The sequence below is a fragment of the Diceros bicornis genome, chromosome 27, assembly GCF_020826845.1.
Source record: "Diceros bicornis minor isolate mBicDic1 chromosome 27, mDicBic1.mat.cur, whole genome shotgun sequence".
NCBI classification, from domain to species: Eukaryota; Metazoa; Chordata; class Mammalia; order Perissodactyla; family Rhinocerotidae; genus Diceros; species Diceros bicornis.
Window position 1 is genome coordinate 5,525,406 of NC_080766.1, and position 17,935 is coordinate 5,543,340.

At 39.5% G+C, this 17,935-nt stretch overlaps 2 protein-coding genes across 4 annotated transcripts in view; one reads left to right on the plus strand and one right to left on the minus strand.

The window, feature by feature from the left end:
* The window catches only part of ZNF654 (zinc finger protein 654), a 79,142-nt gene extending 67,823 nt beyond the window's left edge, over window positions 1-11,319 (minus strand). For both annotated transcript variants that reach the window (XM_058570680.1, XM_058570679.1), the window contains exon 1: window positions 11,096-11,319. In XM_058570680.1, the coding sequence (XP_058426663.1) occupies window positions 11,096-11,266 (171 nt within the window). In that variant the 5' untranslated portion in view covers window positions 11,267-11,319. The remainder of the gene's footprint in view (window positions 1-11,095) is intronic.
* Window positions 11,320-11,661: 342 nt separating this feature from the next.
* Window positions 11,662-15,008, plus strand: CGGBP1 (CGG triplet repeat binding protein 1). 2 transcript variants are annotated; one of them, XM_058570682.1, is made up of 4 exons: window positions 11,662-11,760; window positions 12,313-12,517; window positions 13,173-13,243; window positions 14,422-15,008. In XM_058570682.1, exon 4 carries the CDS (start codon window positions 14,441-14,443, stop codon window positions 14,942-14,944), a length of 504 nt encoding a protein of 167 aa, XP_058426665.1. In that variant the 5' UTR covers window positions 11,662-11,760; window positions 12,313-12,517; window positions 13,173-13,243; window positions 14,422-14,440; the 3' UTR covers window positions 14,945-15,008. The 2 variants fall into 2 exon arrangements, with proteins under 2 accessions (XP_058426665.1, XP_058426664.1); XM_058570681.1 differs by lacking the exon at window positions 13,173-13,243.
* The last annotated feature ends 2,927 nt before the right edge of the window (window positions 15,009-17,935 follow it).

Here is a 17,935-nt window from a genome sequence, read left to right on the forward strand (position 1 = left end):
CTTTCTGAAGTACACAAATGGCTCCTATAGATCATCATCAAGAAATCCTGTTTCTAGTGAAGTAGCTCATTTGATTTTTCTTTACAGCACTTTCTCCCTCTAAAATCCACATGAGCACAGTGGGAATGGACCAGCCTATCTTCAAATCGCATAATCTTGCTACAAACAAATTGTTCCATCTAATTTTTTATCATAATATTATATTTTCCTAGGTCACTACATAGTCATTGAAAACATAATTTTTTAAGGCTAAATAATATTTTAGCTTATGAGGGTTGAAAAGTTTCCCACTATTTTAGATGTTCTGCTTGCTTTTCCAGTTTCAATTCATTCCTTTCATTAATTATAATTAATGCTAGGATGAACAGCTTTATGTCCAAATTTATATTTCCTCAGAAATTAATGCTATAAGGAAAATTACTAAGTCAAAAGGTACAAATTATTTTTAACATTTCTAATATATTTTGATGGATCATGCTCTAGAAAAGTTGTGGTGATTTTTACTTGAAAATGAGATATCCATTTCACTGCACCTTCATGAGCAGAGAATATAAATTTTAGACTTTACTAATGAGTTCTATAACCTGGGAGATCTTTGATTTTTTTTTATTGAGGTCATATTGGCTTATAACTGTGTAAATTTCAGGTGTACATTATTATATTTCAGTTTCTGTATACACTGCATTGTGTCCACCACCAATAGTCTAGTTTTTATCTGTCATCATACATACGTGGCCCTTACCCCCTTTGCTCCCTCCACTCCTTTCTCCTCTGGTAACCACTAGTCAGTTAACCTGAGAGATCTTCGGCAAGAGTTTTCAAAGTATGGTAAAAGGATAGATAATAAAGTCTAAAAATGCACATCCACTGTATTCCGGATTAGTAAGATTTCCCTATATTCAAAGTTAAATCTAAATGATATGGAGACACTAAACTTTAAAATTTAATCATTTAAGATAAACACCTAGGGGCCAGCCCGGTGGCGCAAGCGGTTAAGTGCCCGCATTCCGCTGCGGCGGCCCAGGGTTCGCCGGTTCAGATCCCGGGCGCGCACTGATGCACCGCTTGGCAAGCCATGCTGTGGCGGCATCCCATATAAAGTAGAGGAAGATGGGCACGGATGTTAGCCCAGGGCCAGTCGTCCTCAGCAAAAAAAAGAGGAGGACTGGCAGATGTTAGCTCAGGGCCGATCTTTCTCACAAAAATCAATCAATCAATCAATAAATATCTAAGATAAACATCTAAAACATATTCCATACCCTCCTGCCTTCAAAACACAAGATAATAACATAAAATAATTTCTGCTGGTTTGTATTCATCATAACTCTTGCATCTTAAGAATAACCACTATAGTGAGCCACCGCCTCTGAGAGAACTATATCCCATTCGGGTGGGTTGGAGGAAAAAAATAAAAAGGTTGAGAATCACTTCCTACAGGGAACTTCTAATAGCTTAAGTCTGATTTTTTTCTCTCTTTTACATTCATGAACATCTTTAGCTTCCACTGCCTTCAGTCTTTTTTAATCACTACTTCTACTCAGTCAATAACTCCTTTAGTATGCTATAGTATATATCAAATACATATGCACAGATGCTATAATAGATACCAAATGCACATTCCTAGAGACAATATCATGTACGGATGTATTGGAGTGGCTAAGTGCACAGGCTCCTGACAGTCAGAACAGCCAAAGAGTCCAATCTGACTATCACATACCAGCTACACTGACTTAGTCAAGCCATTTAATCTCTCTCGGTCTTTGTTTTCTGATCTGTAAAATGAGAATAATGGTACATACCCTGTAGGGTAGTGGACTGAGATAAAACAGGTAAAGGATTTAGTACAGTACCTGATACATGAAAAACACTCAAAATGAGTTATAGACATATACAGAGCATTTCAATACAATAAGTAAATCTTCCAAATATTAAAAACATATCAAATCATTGGCAACAGTGATTAGCGAGTGTTCAGAGCATTTCAACTTTAAGGTAACCAAAACAGACACTGGTTAATTTTAGTAAACTCTAGTTATAGAAATATACATTAATAAGCTATGTACATTTTTTATTGGGACATTATATATACCCACATATATATATATACATATTTTCACGGTACAGAGAACAATGTTGTGCACCTATCTATTAATATCATAACCACTTCTCTTCCTTCTCTATCTTTTCTCCTTTCACTTCTCTGTAGTATGTTTTACCACAAATGGAGCCAGAAAATGAGCCTGTCCCATTCTTTCTCAAAGTTAATTAACTGATCAATTACAGTGTATCACTCAACCCTGAATGAATATAACTAATCATGTTCTCCCTGCCTTAACCTACACAGAGAAGCACTGCTGAACCAAAGTACAGACTAGAACCAAAGTACAGATGAGAAGACCTTCCAGTCTTTCTCCAAAAGAAACTCAAATGTTTCTGGAGGTCAATTCAATCTACCTCTGTAAGAAACTCCATTTTAGACCTCCATTCACCTTAAATCTCCAACTACCCCCATCTGCTCTAAATAGGTGAACTTCCCTCCTACCGCAAAGCTCCTATATGAAGCAGTCCCTCCATTTGTGCTCTGAATCTTGTCCTTCCTTCCCTTTTTGGTATCGTATTTCATAGATTCTTTCTTTTGTAGATTTACCTCTTTCTTTTAAATGAATCATTCTCATCAGATTTTAAACACGCCAAATTCTCACCTATTTAAAAAAAAACCCTCACCTTCAATCCACAAGCTCCTCAGCTCCCACTCCTCTCCCCTCCTTTACAAGTTATCTACACTCACTGTCTCTATCTCTCTGCCCTCACAGTCCTCTAACTACTCCAGCGTGACTCCTGCTCCCATCACTACAGCAAAACGGCTCTGCTTAAAGTCACCAAAGACCTCCATGTTAACTCAGTGGTTGAATCTCCACAGCGTCTGATGCCAGTTACCATCCACTGCATCCTGAAATATTCTCTTCCCTTGTCTTCTGTGACAACACAGTTCCTTGGTTTTCTCCAACCTCTTTAACTAATCCTTCTCAGACTTCATTTGAAGAGTCACCCTTTCCTACCAGGTCATTGAACTGTGGAGTTCCTAAAGCTTCACTTCTAAGTCCTCTTTTTTCCCACTCTCAATTATCTCCTATGTGAGCGCGCTCACACACGGCTCCAAACACCATGCACGCAGCTGTGATGACCAGACCTCACCTCTGAGCTCTGGGTTCCGTGCATCCAGCTCTCTTGAAGACCTCTCCTTGGATGAGGAAAGGCACCTTAAATTCAACATGTTCAAACTAAACCAAAGAATCTCAGCAGAGTTCAACTTGCCCAAGAATCCAAAAACAGGCAAGCCTCTTATTAGCCCCCATTTTATAGTATTATATACCTTTTCTTCACAGAACTTATGAAAGTTATAACTGTACACAAAAACAAGAAAAGTGCCTGTTTGCTTACCACCATATGCCAAGTGCTTTACTTCACCAGAAGCTTCAACCCTAACAGCAACGACTCTTTTTTCTACTGCTTAGATGGAGAGCCTCTCAACTATTTTCATATTCACCACTGCTTTCAAGAGTTGAGGGTACTGAGTGCTTGGTACAGCGTAATGTACTGGACTTTAAGATCTTATGTAACACATCATACAGATCAACTTCCTCTCAGATTTAGCTTGCCACCAGTGTGCCACCACAACTCTAACCCAGTGAAGCTGAGTGGGTCTCATCCTAGAGAGCAGACCCACACTGAATAGCATGTACTGCTAACATGATGAACTGACCTGTCAGAGAAAGAGGGAGCTAAGAAATCAATGTGATACCTATTACATGAAAACTGAAGGTTACCTAGTATTAGATTTACTAGAAATTACAAAACTTAAAAATACTTTCCAGGGCTGGCCCCATGGCGTAGCGGTTAAGTGCATGAGCTCCGCTACTGGCGGCCAGGGGTTTGGATCCTGGGCGTGCACCGACGCACCACTTGTCCCGCCATGCTGAGGCCGCGCCCCACATACAGCAACTAGCAGGATGTGCAACTATGACATACAACTAGCTACTGGGACTTTGCGGAGAAAAACAGGAAAAAAAAAAAAAGGAGGAGGACTGGCAATAGATGTTAGCTCAGGGCCAGTCTTCCTCAGCAAAAAGAGGAGGATTGGCATGGATGTTAGCTTGGGGCTGATCTTCCTCACAAAAAAAAAAAAAATACTTTCCAATTTAGACTAGGTACTGCTGTAATTGCTTTACACCATAACTAGAATTAACATTTGGTTAAATAAGTTACTTTAAATTTAAATGGCCTAATACCCTTAACCATTACACATTAACGTACATTTAAAAAGGCAGATCAATTGATCATATTTTACCGATCATATTTTATTTTTTCAAATAGCTCACCAGACACATATTTTACCATAGCTTTCTTAAATTTAATTTAAAGTTCTCTTTTTTCCTTTTGTTTGTAGCTGTTAAGGTATAGTTTAGAACATTTTGGCAGGAAAATCATAAAGATTCAGTGCCAACGATAACAGTACAACTGGTGCCTTACTTCTGTTTGGCAGAACTACAAAATGATGGTATCATTAAAAAACTTAAAAGCAATGAACTTCATTTAAAAATAGTTTCTCCTACCATTTTATCTACATAATTAAAATTGAGATAGATTTTTTTTAAGCCAATGTGATGTGTGGTTATTAGAAAGCAAGAACGGACATATGTCTAATGTGAGATTGTGTACAAAGACGTTACTTAAGTTTAGCATCTCATTGGTTAACCTAAAATGATCTTCATAAGTTCACTTAACCAATTCATTTAAAAAAAATAATTTCACATATTTTTGAGAAACAAGGAGTTAAATTTCATCATACTCAAAATAATCTTGGATTTATTCACAGAAAATAAGCAATCTGTGAGGTAGAAAGAGAAAAAAATAAAATATATTTTGTATATTTTATTTTTCCTCTGATTATAAAGATAGTAGGTTTAATCAAAAAAATTTAAAAAAATAAATGTAAAGAAAAAAATAAAATTCAGCTATAAACAGATCAGTAAGAAGTCAACCACTGTTAACAATTTGCTATGTCTTTTCAGTCTTTTTTTATTTACAAAAGTGAAATCACCTGTCTCCTGTGTCTTTTCAGCAGTTATCACAACATGAAGAGTTTCCCACATGAATAAATATTCTTTAAAAACATGATGTTAGGAGGAGAACATAAGATTCCATTATATGTAACTACTCCCCTAACTTTTGGTCACTAAGGTTATTTTTAATGATTTGCTATTACAAATAATGTCATTATGAACATTACTATAATTCAATTCTGAAAGTGAACCTAAAAAAGCATTAAACAACAACAACAATGAAGCATTTAGCTCCCCAAATACAGCTATCAAGATTCAGTGTTCATTTTGTTTTGTTATTCCTAACTATAATAAATAAAATGTCTTTCCACAGAATTCACCTTTTATGAACACTGGAAATGTCCCAAAGGTGTCAAATTTTGAAAACCATTTTACAAAAGCTAAAATTTTAATTTGCAATTTAGTGATAAAAATAATTTTGCCAAAAGGAAAACATAAATTCACGTGATGAAATTATTTCTAGCTCTGAATATGCACTACAGAATAGATCATGAAGTAGAATGCTCTTTTTCAAAAGTAAATAAATCACTATGAATTATTTTCAACACTTTCCTTTCCATCATCTTTTCATACCTATTATTCTTTATTGAGCTGCGAAACTAATTTGAGACTTCTAGTTAAAGATGGCAGATTGAACACACAGTTACTTCTGCTTCCACTCAAAAACTCCACTAAAAAAAAACACTAAAAATATTTTTATTTTAAAAGACCTAAACCCACAAGGAGGAACACAATGAAAACAGAGAGATGACAACCTTTGGGTCGTTATTATTTAGCAAGGAGGGAGCAAGCTGATTTGTGCTGAAGATTCCCAGAAAACCTCAGGAATCTGAAACACCACATACCCTAACAGAGGAGATGAAAGTAGCGTCAAAAACAGAAAGATGAGCTGAAAATCTCCCCCAGACCCCCTCACCTGCCAGATCAATGGAAAACTCCTAATTCTCTGCAGAGACTCAGAAATAACCAGGTAGGGGAGGAAGAGGTTGGAGGTAAGGGAACGGCTTAGAGAGAACACAGGGTAAAATCAACATGTACATTGAGATGGTAAGGTAGTCCCCACCTCCCCTGTCAACGAGGTTAACTCAGCACATCTACAATTAGGAAAAAAAAAATTACTGATAAACATGGAAGTAAATATCATAAGTACTAACAGAGCTGCAAGTGACTGCCTCTGGGAAATGTGTGGGGAAGGAAAGGGTCAGAGTACAACCACTATTTTTTATTATAAACCGTTGGGGAAAAAAACAAAACTGGTTGCTCTACAATATCCATTCTTGTTTTCTTCCTTCCTAACAGAATCATAGACATGTGTTTATCAGGGAAAAAAAATAATACAAAAAAAATTTCCTAACATTCTTTTTAGATGGGGATAGCTAACAAGATAGAAGTGGAAGTTACTGAGTAGGATTTAGAGCAAGCTGTTTTTGGCTTTCCCCAGAGATACACTGTTCCTGCTACTTGGAACTCAGATGAGATGGCTGGAACTCCAGCAACTATCTTGGATCATGAGGCAAACTTGAGATAAGAAGACAAGGATGACTGATAAGAAAGAAAGAGCAAATGATGGTACAATAATGATAAAGCCACCATATCATCCCTACACTGTCCATTCAATACTTTTCACATGGAAAATAAATGTGTACTATTGTTTAAGCTATTTAAGTCAGGTTTCTATTAGCAGCAAAATGAAATTCCTGACATTTAAGTCTTCTATGACTTTTTAAACTAAGTACATATAAAACATTTATAAAATTTAAAGGATATTAAAAAATAATTCCAATTAATAGCAAGAATTGGTAAAAATGTATTATTATACCCTAAGAAACTACTCAAAGAACTATATTATGCAAATTCTATATCAAGATTAAGAGATAAGGATTATACTTTCCTAAAACAATTAAATTTTAGTTTCTCTCAAGTAAGAGATATTAGCATGTATTTTATAAAACCATGAGGCAAACTCTTTTCTGTTAGATTGTCTCTTAGGCACCTATTAAAGTGCCCGGTACACAGAAGTTGCTTGAAATTACTTGAGGCTCATTAAATACTTGTTTCCATTTATATCAGCATTACAGACATAAAGTATCCACTAAGAGTTCCAAAGTAAGGGTATCGGGGTCTCTCAACCTCAGCACTACGTATTGCTATTTTGGATCAGATAACTCTGTTGTTGGGGCTGCCCTGTGAGTTGTAGGATATTCAACAGCATCCCTGGCCTCTGCCCACTAGATGCCTGCAGCAACCCCCCAATTAAAACAAATAAAATATCTCCAGACATTGCCAAATGTCCCCTGCAGGAAACAAAATCCCTGAGAAAATGTAGTTGTTTTTGGAAACCATTTAATGCTTCATCAGGAGCATTCAGCTTTTCTAGTTAAATAACAGAATTTTAGAAGTATAAAAGTATAACATTTCTAAATTTTCTCTAAAGTTTATTGTGGGATACAAACGATAAGTGACCCACAGATTGGATTATCACTAATGTCCCTTTTAAGCCTTCAGAGGGTTTCACATTCGAGAAATACTAATCGCTTCTATCTGTTTAAGCCCATCTATGTGCTAGGTACAGCACTGAGCACCTCACGTTCACTCTCCCATTTTACACTCATGACATCCTCACAACGGGTATTAACTCCACTGCAGTTAAGAAACAATGTTCAAGTCTGTTTTAATCAACGTATCAAAGTGTTTCCAGAAATACTTATTTATCATTTACTATATTCATTCTGGCACCGAACTAAGAAGAAAGTACCTTAACTTGCTTAGTTTTCAATCAATTTATGATCAAAACATTTCTATACATCTAGCAACAAAATAAATTGAATTACTAAAACCTTCAGGAATTGGGGAAATGTTCATAGCACCTAACAAGTCAGAGAGAATAACTATCTGTTTCTTGAAGTATTTTTTACACTGTGCCATAATGAAAGAGTACTTTCTCAATTTTTCATCCATGATTCCCTGAGCACTTCCAGTAACTTTTTTTCCCCTTTACACAACTTGCCAAAAAAATCCACTTTATGATTATTTAAGGATTTATCTGTAATTTCAATCTGCCTGCAGCAGAAATTGAAGGCTAGGTTCAAATCTCAGCTTGTCCACCTACAGGAACTGAAGACAAGTTAGCCTGTTCAGGCCTCAACTTCAACTATGTAACTTGCATAACAAGATTTATCTGAAGGCCTTAAGAGTTAGCAGGTCCTCAATAAAAATTACTTTTCCCTTCCTTTTATCCTCGAAGCAAATTAAATATCAGTTAAGAGCAAATGCTATTTAAAATTTGTTGACAGTCCACTAATAAGAGCCAAGGAAGGATGTGATGGGGCAGTGAGTCCAGCATTACACATGTAAATGTCTGGAAATCGACACTTGCAATCTCCCAAATCCACCATCTCAAAAATCAGCTGAAGCCTAAGGGTAATCCTTTATTCCCTAAATTTGAGATTTTAGAATTACTGGTATTGTTTCTCAGATAAAAAAGCATATCATCAAATGCATTAAGTGCATACATAATTTATCACTTATATTATCGACTGTCTTCTGTTTTACTTTTCTTGGTGGTAAAAGACACAAGAACCTCTCTTGAAAAGAAGTGTTCCTTCCTCTCTCCCTTCACCCACACAACTAACTGTTAAGAAATTTTGATTCATATTTCTCTCTAAAAGGAGGAAGATAAATGGGAGCCTTTCTTCTCAATGCCACAAGGCTGTGTGTATAATTCATATATGTAGTTAACTGTCAACCACCCTAGTGCATATTATACATTTTATGGATTACTCATGACTAAGCCATTTACTAATGAATGCAAGTTACTACTACCCTTAGTAAATATCAGGAAACCAAATGCTTAAAAAGAAACAATCATTGGGAATTAGATTATATAATCCACTGCTTCCCTTACTGGCAAATAAAACAGAACTACTATCCTAGAAATATCTTAATCAATGGATAAAACTCAACTTAATACAGGTAATCTTTTATTCCATCTTAAAGTTTTAATACAAAAAAGGACTTCACAAAGCTCACCTGCAAGGCAGAAGGAGGGCAGGAACCCTAAGACAGATCTATTGGTAATCCAGAGTATTATAAAATACGTAAGGAGGCTTCAGGTAAAAGCTGGCAACCTTTAAGTACGTCAGTGTAACACCCATAATTTACCAATATAAAATAAAAATTCATTAAGTTCTTCCTCTTTGGTTTTATTTCCTTGGATATTTAAGAGGTAGTGTAGTTTTATACAATAGTCAACTTCAATTTTCTTACAATAATTTACTGTCACTGTTCGGACACTGTATTTCACAGGCTGAATTCATTCATTTGTTCTTAAAATTATTTCAAGAAATAGAATAAGAATAGTTAAAAGTTCTCCAAAAATGTTCAGGCCCTCAAATAAAATTTCAAACTCGACAGCAATTAAGGGTTATCTGATCAAGTAAATTAACAAAGCTAAATGTAACCAAAACCAAGTTGCTCATGAATGACATAAAAAGCAAAACATAGAAAAAAATAAAAAGCCTTTCTGCCTGTGAATATATTTAAAAGATCAATTGTAGTCTAATTCTCAGAAGTTTAAATTTCCTGTAGATACAAAGTCTACCGATAACATGATTTCTAGACGTAGAATGCATAGTTAGAAAACAAGCACTGTAAAGACATCGAACCTCTAACTCCAGTGAATGCCAACACCAGGAAAAAAATCCCCACATTTTCAAAAAAAGTCACTAAATAGAGACCAATGGCAAAGAAAACTGACAATACTCTTCACCAAGACAATTTCCACCTTCAAACCAACTTATCTATTGAAGAGGGGAGAGTTTGAAATTAAAAGACAATTTAAACTAAAGTACTAAAAACTTACCTGAAAATGTCAACTCCATCCTTTTTCTTTCAACGCTTGGAAAGGCATAAAATCAAATTTCAGCAAACATGATGCCCACTTCTTGTTAACTTTATTTCCTACTTGTTACCAGAATGAAATTAATAGGTAACTTTAATTAATACTTAAAGGATGCAAACTCTACATATTCACTCGTTTAATTACTACCCTTATTTGACAGAAGAGGAAACTAAGGCACAGAGAGGTTAAGTAACTTGTCCAAGGTAACACAGCTAGGAAGTGGTGGAGCCATGATTTGAACCCTATACATCCAACATAACAAATAAAAAGGCAGAAAAGGAGTAGCAAAAATTTATTCGCAAACTGCGAAACAGTTTGCAAAACAAGAGTGTTGTAAATGAGAACAAAATGTTTAAACTACAAATATATGTAGATGTGAATGCTCACCCCTAGACGGGTACTTTGGCGCTATAATGTTTGATTACGGGCAAACACTTGAAACTACAACCCACTGTAGCGGCAGTCGACCGAGCCAGTAACCGCCTGTCACCGTGCGGACACCGTCCCCCAGGCTGCGTTACACACGCCGTAATTTAAAGGACGAGGAGGCGGTGATGTAACCGCAGCGGCGCTTGAGGGGAAACTACTTTCTGCCCGCAGTCGCGGAGCCCAGCGCGCGTGCCGGGAGAGCGGCCGGCAGGGACCGGTGACAACCACACGCCCTAACCCCACCTCCCAGACGCCCGGGGCGCCGCGGGGCGCGGTGACAGCAGAGGCCGGCGGGGACGGGGACACGGGGGGCGAGGGCGGAGAGGGAAGCAGGAAACGCTGTCCGACTCCGACGGGAGAAGGAAGCGGGGAGGAACCCGGGGAGGCGGGACCCCCGGGCGGCAAGGGGTCTGCCGGGCCGGGCCGGCCTGTCAGCGCGGAGCTGCCGCCAGCGACCCCGCGCTCCTCCGGCCCCTCCCCGCGACCCCGGACGCGGCACCGGCCCCTCCCCGCCCCCCACCCGGGCCCGAGGCCGGAGGGCTCCCCGCACCCCCCTCGGCGGGCCGGCGGGCCAGGCACCGGACACAGCCCGGCGCGGGCCGCGGGAGGCCCGCTGACAGCCAGGCGGCCGACGGCGCCTCACCTGACAGAAGCGCCGGCAGTAATCCCGACTGCAGATCCCGCCGCCGCCGCCGCCGGCGCCCCGGCCGGCGCCCGCAGCTCGGAGCCCGGCGGGGCCTGGCGGGGACTCCACAATGGCCACGAGCTCTTCCCCGAGGCGTTCGGCCTCCTGGTCGCTCTCCTCCTCCGCCATGAGGCTCTCGCCGCCCAGCGCGTACCAACCCCTGCGCCGCCGCCGCCGCCACCGCCGCCTCGGCTAACCTCCTCCTCCTCCGCTAGTTCCTCCCCCTTCCCCCGCCCCAGCCGGACAGGGGCCTCTCGGCCGGCTCTACTTCCGGCTCCGCCCACCCACGCCCCCAGCCTTCATTGGGGAACCCTCTCTGCCAATCATGCTCAGGCCCGCCCTTCCACTGCCATTGGCCAAGTCAGCCGTCTGTTTGCTAGGCCCGCGGCCCGTTGGTCAATGCTGCTCGGCGTTGCTGGGGACCGCCTACGAGCTTTGCCATAGGCGGCGCAGGAGGACGGGGCGCGGCGGGGGACACGGCGGCCGCCGCGGGGCTCGCTCGGGCGACGGCGGCGGCGACGGCGGGTCCTCCTCCCTCTCGCCGTTGCTCCTCCTTTTCTTCCTCCTCCTTCCTTTCCGGCCCGGCCTCGTCCACTTCCCCTGACGGCGGCCCCGATCCTACGGTACCGAGAAGCGCGGGAGGCCGCGGTTGGGCCCGGCCGTTGGTGCGGGCTTCGGGCCCGGGCCTTCTGTCCCGGAGCGGGGCCGGGGGCGGGGCCGAGCGCCCGAGTCGGCGGGAGGACGAGGGCGGAGACGGGAAGCTGACAGCGGCCCTCCGCCGGCGCCTGCCGCCTCGTCCCCGGAGACCGCCGCCGGCGCGGCCGTCGAGTGCGGGGCCCGCGGCCGCCCTGGGACTCGGCCGGGCCCGCCTGCGGGGGGCGGCGGCGGGCGTGGCGCGGGAGGAGGGTCCGGACGCCGCAGCGTCCCGCGCCGCCCCCCCCCCCGCACCCGGGGCTGGGGCGTGCGCGGAGGTGCGGGGCGGGCGGCGGGGGCGACCGGGCGAGCGGGGTTAGGGTCGGCGCTGAGATCGGATGGTGGTGTGGAGTCACCCCCGGAGAGCAGTTTAAAGACACCTGTGTGGTGGCTGCTGTTGACGTTCTTGCTGGTCTTTCATCCACCCCTTTCTCCCTCCCTTTCCCCCATTTTTTTTTCCATTTGTTTTTCGTGTTTTACAGTAAAGGCATGACTTCCTGGCACGGCAGGGAAAATCGGGTGCAAGCCCAGAAACTATTTCCCCACCACCACTTGTTGAAAAACTGATTTGAGGGCATCTCCGGGTTTGAACGAACGGAAAGTGCCAGGATTTCATGCGTCTCTGGATTTGCGCTGGAGACCGTTCCCTGCTAAGTATCAAGAGGAGAAAAACTGGAAACTAATCCGGTAAACATTTAAACTTGAAAACTTCTGATGAGTTTTATTTTGATCTAGTAAATGATTTGCTGCTGCTCTTTTGTTGGCTAATTCCTGCTCTTAACTTTTTAACTTTCTCGTTTAAAATATTTTTACTTTCTATTGAAAACACTTTTGTTTTTCGGGTCTGTAAACTCGAGCATCCTCTGCTGGGTGGATATTTGCCTGTGCAGCTACACAAACAGACTTTTGAAAGTTACAAGACATAGGAATGTATAGGCCTTGCACATTAGCACAAGTAATTGAGCGTTTTATGCCTCAAAGAATAACGAACATGTTTATTTTAAAGTTTGAAATCCAAAAGTTATAGACAGAAGACTTTTCACATAGAAAGATTTAGACATTACTGGGCACAAATATTTAATGTTTTTCATAACTAGCTTAGAACCATTAATCATATTGATTTGCTATAGGAGTATAAAACATACCGTTAACTTAAAGTACAAACGTGTAATGGTAATTCCCTAACCGCTTACTAGGCAGAAATCATATCAGTCTTATCCACCATTGAACACCTACAGCCTAACGTGGTTTTTGGCACATGAGAGCCATGCATTAAACAAATTTTTAATGGAAAAAAATTGAATTAAACCTATCAAAACCTAAACTTTATCATATTTTTCAGAATTTCTGTGAAATCTTAAGTCCTTCTCTGAGTTTATGTCCACAAGTGTCTAACACATTGGCAATTTAAAGGTGAGAGAGATTTCACATCACCCAGCTATGAATTCTCTGGTATGGATTCATGAAATACTCCACCGTTTCTGATTACACTTATAAGGCATAGATCTTCAGAGCACTCTTAGGAATTTTTCTCTAGCATATTTATACAGAACAGAATTCCATCAAATTCATTTTGATTTCTTATATCTAGATTAATGTAAGAGCTTAGCCCAAAGACATGGCCCCAGGGAACAAATGGTTGTCACCAACAGCATTTGTTTGTTATCTCAAGTTTTCATGATTTGGGCAATGATCATAAAAATTTGTTATTAGGATAAATTAAGAAATTAATAAGCTGTGTCTGAGTTAAATATGTGGAAAAATAGTGAAGATAATCATTGACTTGATCCATCAACAAATTGTGATTGAGCATCTGTCATTACTAGGCACTATATTCTTAGTTTTGTTCTGACTTAACAGTTAATAAGTGAAGTAAATATTAACAAATGTAAGTATTAGTCTTGAATAGAAAAAAGAGGAGTGTTAGAAAAAGCCCTTTGCATATCTTGATTATCACCTAATGGAAAACTTAGTGGAGGTATATATGCATTAAAAAATGACTGACTTTGAGCTCTATATTTTGGCTTTAAATTTTACTGTCACTGTTGCTGCTGTTAATTGCATTTGGTCTGTATTCTCTCTTGGTTTGTTTTTCTCTTCTCAGAACAATTTTGAAGATTGTCCGTCTTCATAACAGAATTATGCCAGTTTAGTGGTCCACCTGTTTGAACAAACTACACAATTCCCTAAAATTATGTTCCTAAAATCAGTTGCCCCAGAACTGTGAAGGGAAAGCAGCTCTTTTAAATTTAAATACACATGTAATTAATACTCTAAATATTGACCGGTGATTAGGTTTTTCTAAAAGGTAGTGTGACATGGGATAATTGGAGTTCTCTTTTCATAGTTCTAATTTCTTTGAATTTTTTAAAAATCAAGGAATGGACCTAGTTGTTACTAGTAACTTGCTCTGGTTTTGCCTTCTCTTACATATTTCAGGTAAGTTAAGATTTAATAGACACACAGTCTATTAATTTGAATTAAGTTTTCTGAAGTCTTTAATCTTAAAATGTTTATACTTTTATTGTTAATTTTTTTCCAAATGCACTGTTGTTTTAACACTTGTTGTTTTGTTTCTCATGTCTTGCAAGAACCTTATTCAAAGTCAAAATGGAAAGATTTGTAGTGACAGCACCACCTGCGCGAAACCGTTCTAAGACTGCTTTGTACGTGACTCCCCTGGATCGCGTCACGGAGTTTGGAGGCGAGCTGCACGAGGATGGAGGAAAGCTCTTCTGCACTTCTTGCAATGTGGTTCTGAATCATGTTCGCAAGTCTGCCATTAGTGACCACCTCAAGTCAAAGACTCATACCAAGAGGAAGGCAGAATTTGAAGAGCAAAATGTGAGAAAGAAGCAGAGGCCCCTAACTGCATCCCTTCAGTGCAACAGTACTGCACAAACCGAGAAAGTCAGTGTCATCCAGGACTTTGTGAAAATGTGCCTGGAGGCCAACATCCCACTTGAGAAGGCTGATCACCCAGCAGTCCGTGCTTTCCTGTCTCGCCATGTGAAGAATGGAGGCTCCATACCTAAGTCAGACCAGCTGAGGAGAGCGTATCTGCCCGATGGATATGAGAATGAGAATCAACTCCTCAACTCACAAGATTGTTGACAAGGTTACCACCATTGTGATCAGGATAAATAATGTGGAGTATTAAAGTTATGTGTTGATTGTGTGGTTCATTTTTATATTTATTTCATTTAAAATCATGTGATGCAGAATAGTTTTGCAATGTGTATATAGTTGCAGGCAAAAAAAAAAACCTCACTGCAAAACTTGTTAATTTTAGTCACCAATGGTGTAAAGCAAAACTTAGGGTTTAGAGTGTGCTAGGATACCTGAAACCTGATGGTTATCTTTCAAATTGATGGTTTTTCTCCTGAAATGTTTGTGCATGGAAGAACTGCCCTGCTTTTTTACCCTGTTGCCATGTATGATTATCCTTGTGAGATTACTTAATTACTTGGATTGAAGACTAGTCTAGGAAATTGAAGCTGCTGCCAGGCAACACCACTCACAGTCACTTAAAGGAATTATTTCTGATTAGAGGATCCTCTTCAAAAAGGAAGGGATGGTGGGAAACTTCCTGTATCTTCAGATCCCTAGCAGAAAATGACTGTTTATTTCAGACTGTGCTTTACTTGTATGTGATGTAGTTACCTTGACTATACTTCAGTTCCTCACTGTCTTTTTCCTCTTTTTTAAAGGTTTATTGTTGTATTCAGTAGCAGCTTCAAGTGACCAAAAGACTAAAATCTTTCTTTTGCAGTGACAAGATTTTAGTCTCTTACTATAAATACAAATTTTTGAACAACAGCTTTCATTTCAAGCATCATCTTGAATTTGCGAGCGTTTTTTTTTGTCTTGATGTTAAAAGACTTCAAGATTGGCATTTTAATTTAAACACGTAGATGTTTTATGATTTGAGTTTCCCGTTTTTACAGAGAATTAGTAAGTACTTTTTGGCTGACAGATCAGATAATAAGGAAATTACCTTCTACACATTAATTTTTCCATATGGTTTCATAAGAGTTTATTTAGGTAAATAGACTAGAAACAAGTTTACTTACTTTCACTTTCATGTGCTTTGCCTCTGGTGGTACAAAGTTTTTAAACATGGATGGTAAACAATTGTCTAGAAATACTGGCAAGATTTTTGTAGTGGAGATCTGGCAGTATCCTGCACAACTGTTTGGGTGAGGAAATAATCAGTTCTGTTAAAGGTCAGCCATGTTCAGGAAATGATCTCGATCTGAACCTCACTATCCTGTAATATTAGCAGAGTAGCTTAACCCAGTTATGTCTTCTCTATGGGAGACCCAAATTATATTTTTAAAAAACTGAACAGCTGAAAACTTGGACTAGAGCTTTAAAAAAAATCTTAAATTCTTTGAAAACATTCAAGTTAAAAATATTTATAAAATATATTTCTATTACAAAGCACTGACAGCTGATGCCCTATGTGACTTGGAGTTATCTTTGAGGTCATTTTACTACAAACCATTTAGAAAAAACCGAAGTGAATTAAGAAAAAAGTTAGATTTTATATTTTTCAGAAACAGCTCTCCATGTCTGAGTTTCTTTTACAGACTTAAGTTCCTAGTTCAGGTTGTCAAAGTGCTCATCTGAGTTTAGATTTTATATGGGTTTTTTTTTGTTTTCATTTTGAATGACCAGTTTTTCTCATGTTCAGTTATGTTGAAGTAGCACAATAAATGCCTGGAGTAGTGCTCTCTGACAAAGCACATACGTGAGGAGACCAGCAGTAAAACACAATCAAATGTACTTTGCTTTTACTTCCTCTAGTAAAGAATTTTTAGGCAACCATGTTTAATTTCAGTTATCTAAGATAGAAGAGCTAAGAAGCTAGGAAAATAATTGAGTTTTATAGCACTATTTTCAGAATACAAAAATAAGGTTAGATATACAATCATTCTAATTTTTCAAAATTGCATGTGATTCAGACTGCTCCGTATTGTGTGGATATTGATTTGCACCAACAGCAAACACATGGTGCGGAACAGCTTTGAGTCGGCCTGAGCCATGACTGGATGATGCTGCACTGGAAAAACATAGTTCACATTGGAGTTTCTGGTAGTTATGACTGATTTGATGATTATTTAGATCCCGTATATCTTAATGTATTTCTCCAGGCTCCTAATTATTCCCATATTCCCTGTCTAGGGGCATAATCCACCCTCCTGTTGGGATTATATCATGTCCTTAGAAGCATTTTCCATCCTGTTGTGGATGTTTAGTATGTTTCTTTACTGATTATGAAACTTTTCATTCCCTGAAACTGGTTAACTTTGTCTCATACTTAAATAGATAAAACAGAATGATTGTTTTAGCCTGCTCAAACTGGTACAAATCAGTGAAACCATGGTTGGCATATGTTAGATAACAAATGAGAATGTCTAAGAGGCATATGCTGCTGTGGAGGTGCAGTGGACGTGTGTACAGAAGCTTTCAATCTTAACTATATAGTGTTAGTGTGATGCTATACTATTGGAAAAATAGGAATTTTTTCTATTTTATAAGTTGTATGCAGAAACTTAAGATTTGTAATGTTTCATTTATAAACTGCCTTCTTCAACACATGCTTACCTGTTAGTAGTGTTTTCTCAAGGTATAGTAGTAGGTCTTCCAGAATTTCACTATATGCTTACAGTAAATAATTCCTAGCTTGTTGAAATGTTAAATTCCTTGTTGGTTTCTTTTGATTCTATGGGGCATATAGCAAGCCTGAAGGACATTGTAATCATTTCTTACAGGGAGAAAATTAGAAAGGTTGTGTATGAGAGCCTAAATAGTTATTTTATTCATTATCATCTTTGAGTAAGACTTTTTTAAAAAACAAATGCTACTTCCAGTTAATGCATTTGGCCCTACTGAATTTTCAGGGACCAGAAAACTTTAAAGAAAAAGTTCTGTATCTTAGAATTGTAACCAATTAAATATCGGCTTCGGGTTGTTCTGAAGTATTCATTGCTTAAAAACTACCGTTAAGTAACAGTTGGCAAGATCTCCAAGCAGAAAGTTCCATGTTAAAACTTTTGCTTGGAAGAGTTTGTATCTGAACGTTAATGGAAAACATTTAAA

Bases quoted from the DNA above. Each gene is read 5' to 3' on its own strand.
- CGGBP1 (XM_058570682.1), top strand. From the start codon at position 14,441: ATGGAAAGATTTGTAGTGACAGCACCACCTGCGCGAAACCGTTCTAAG.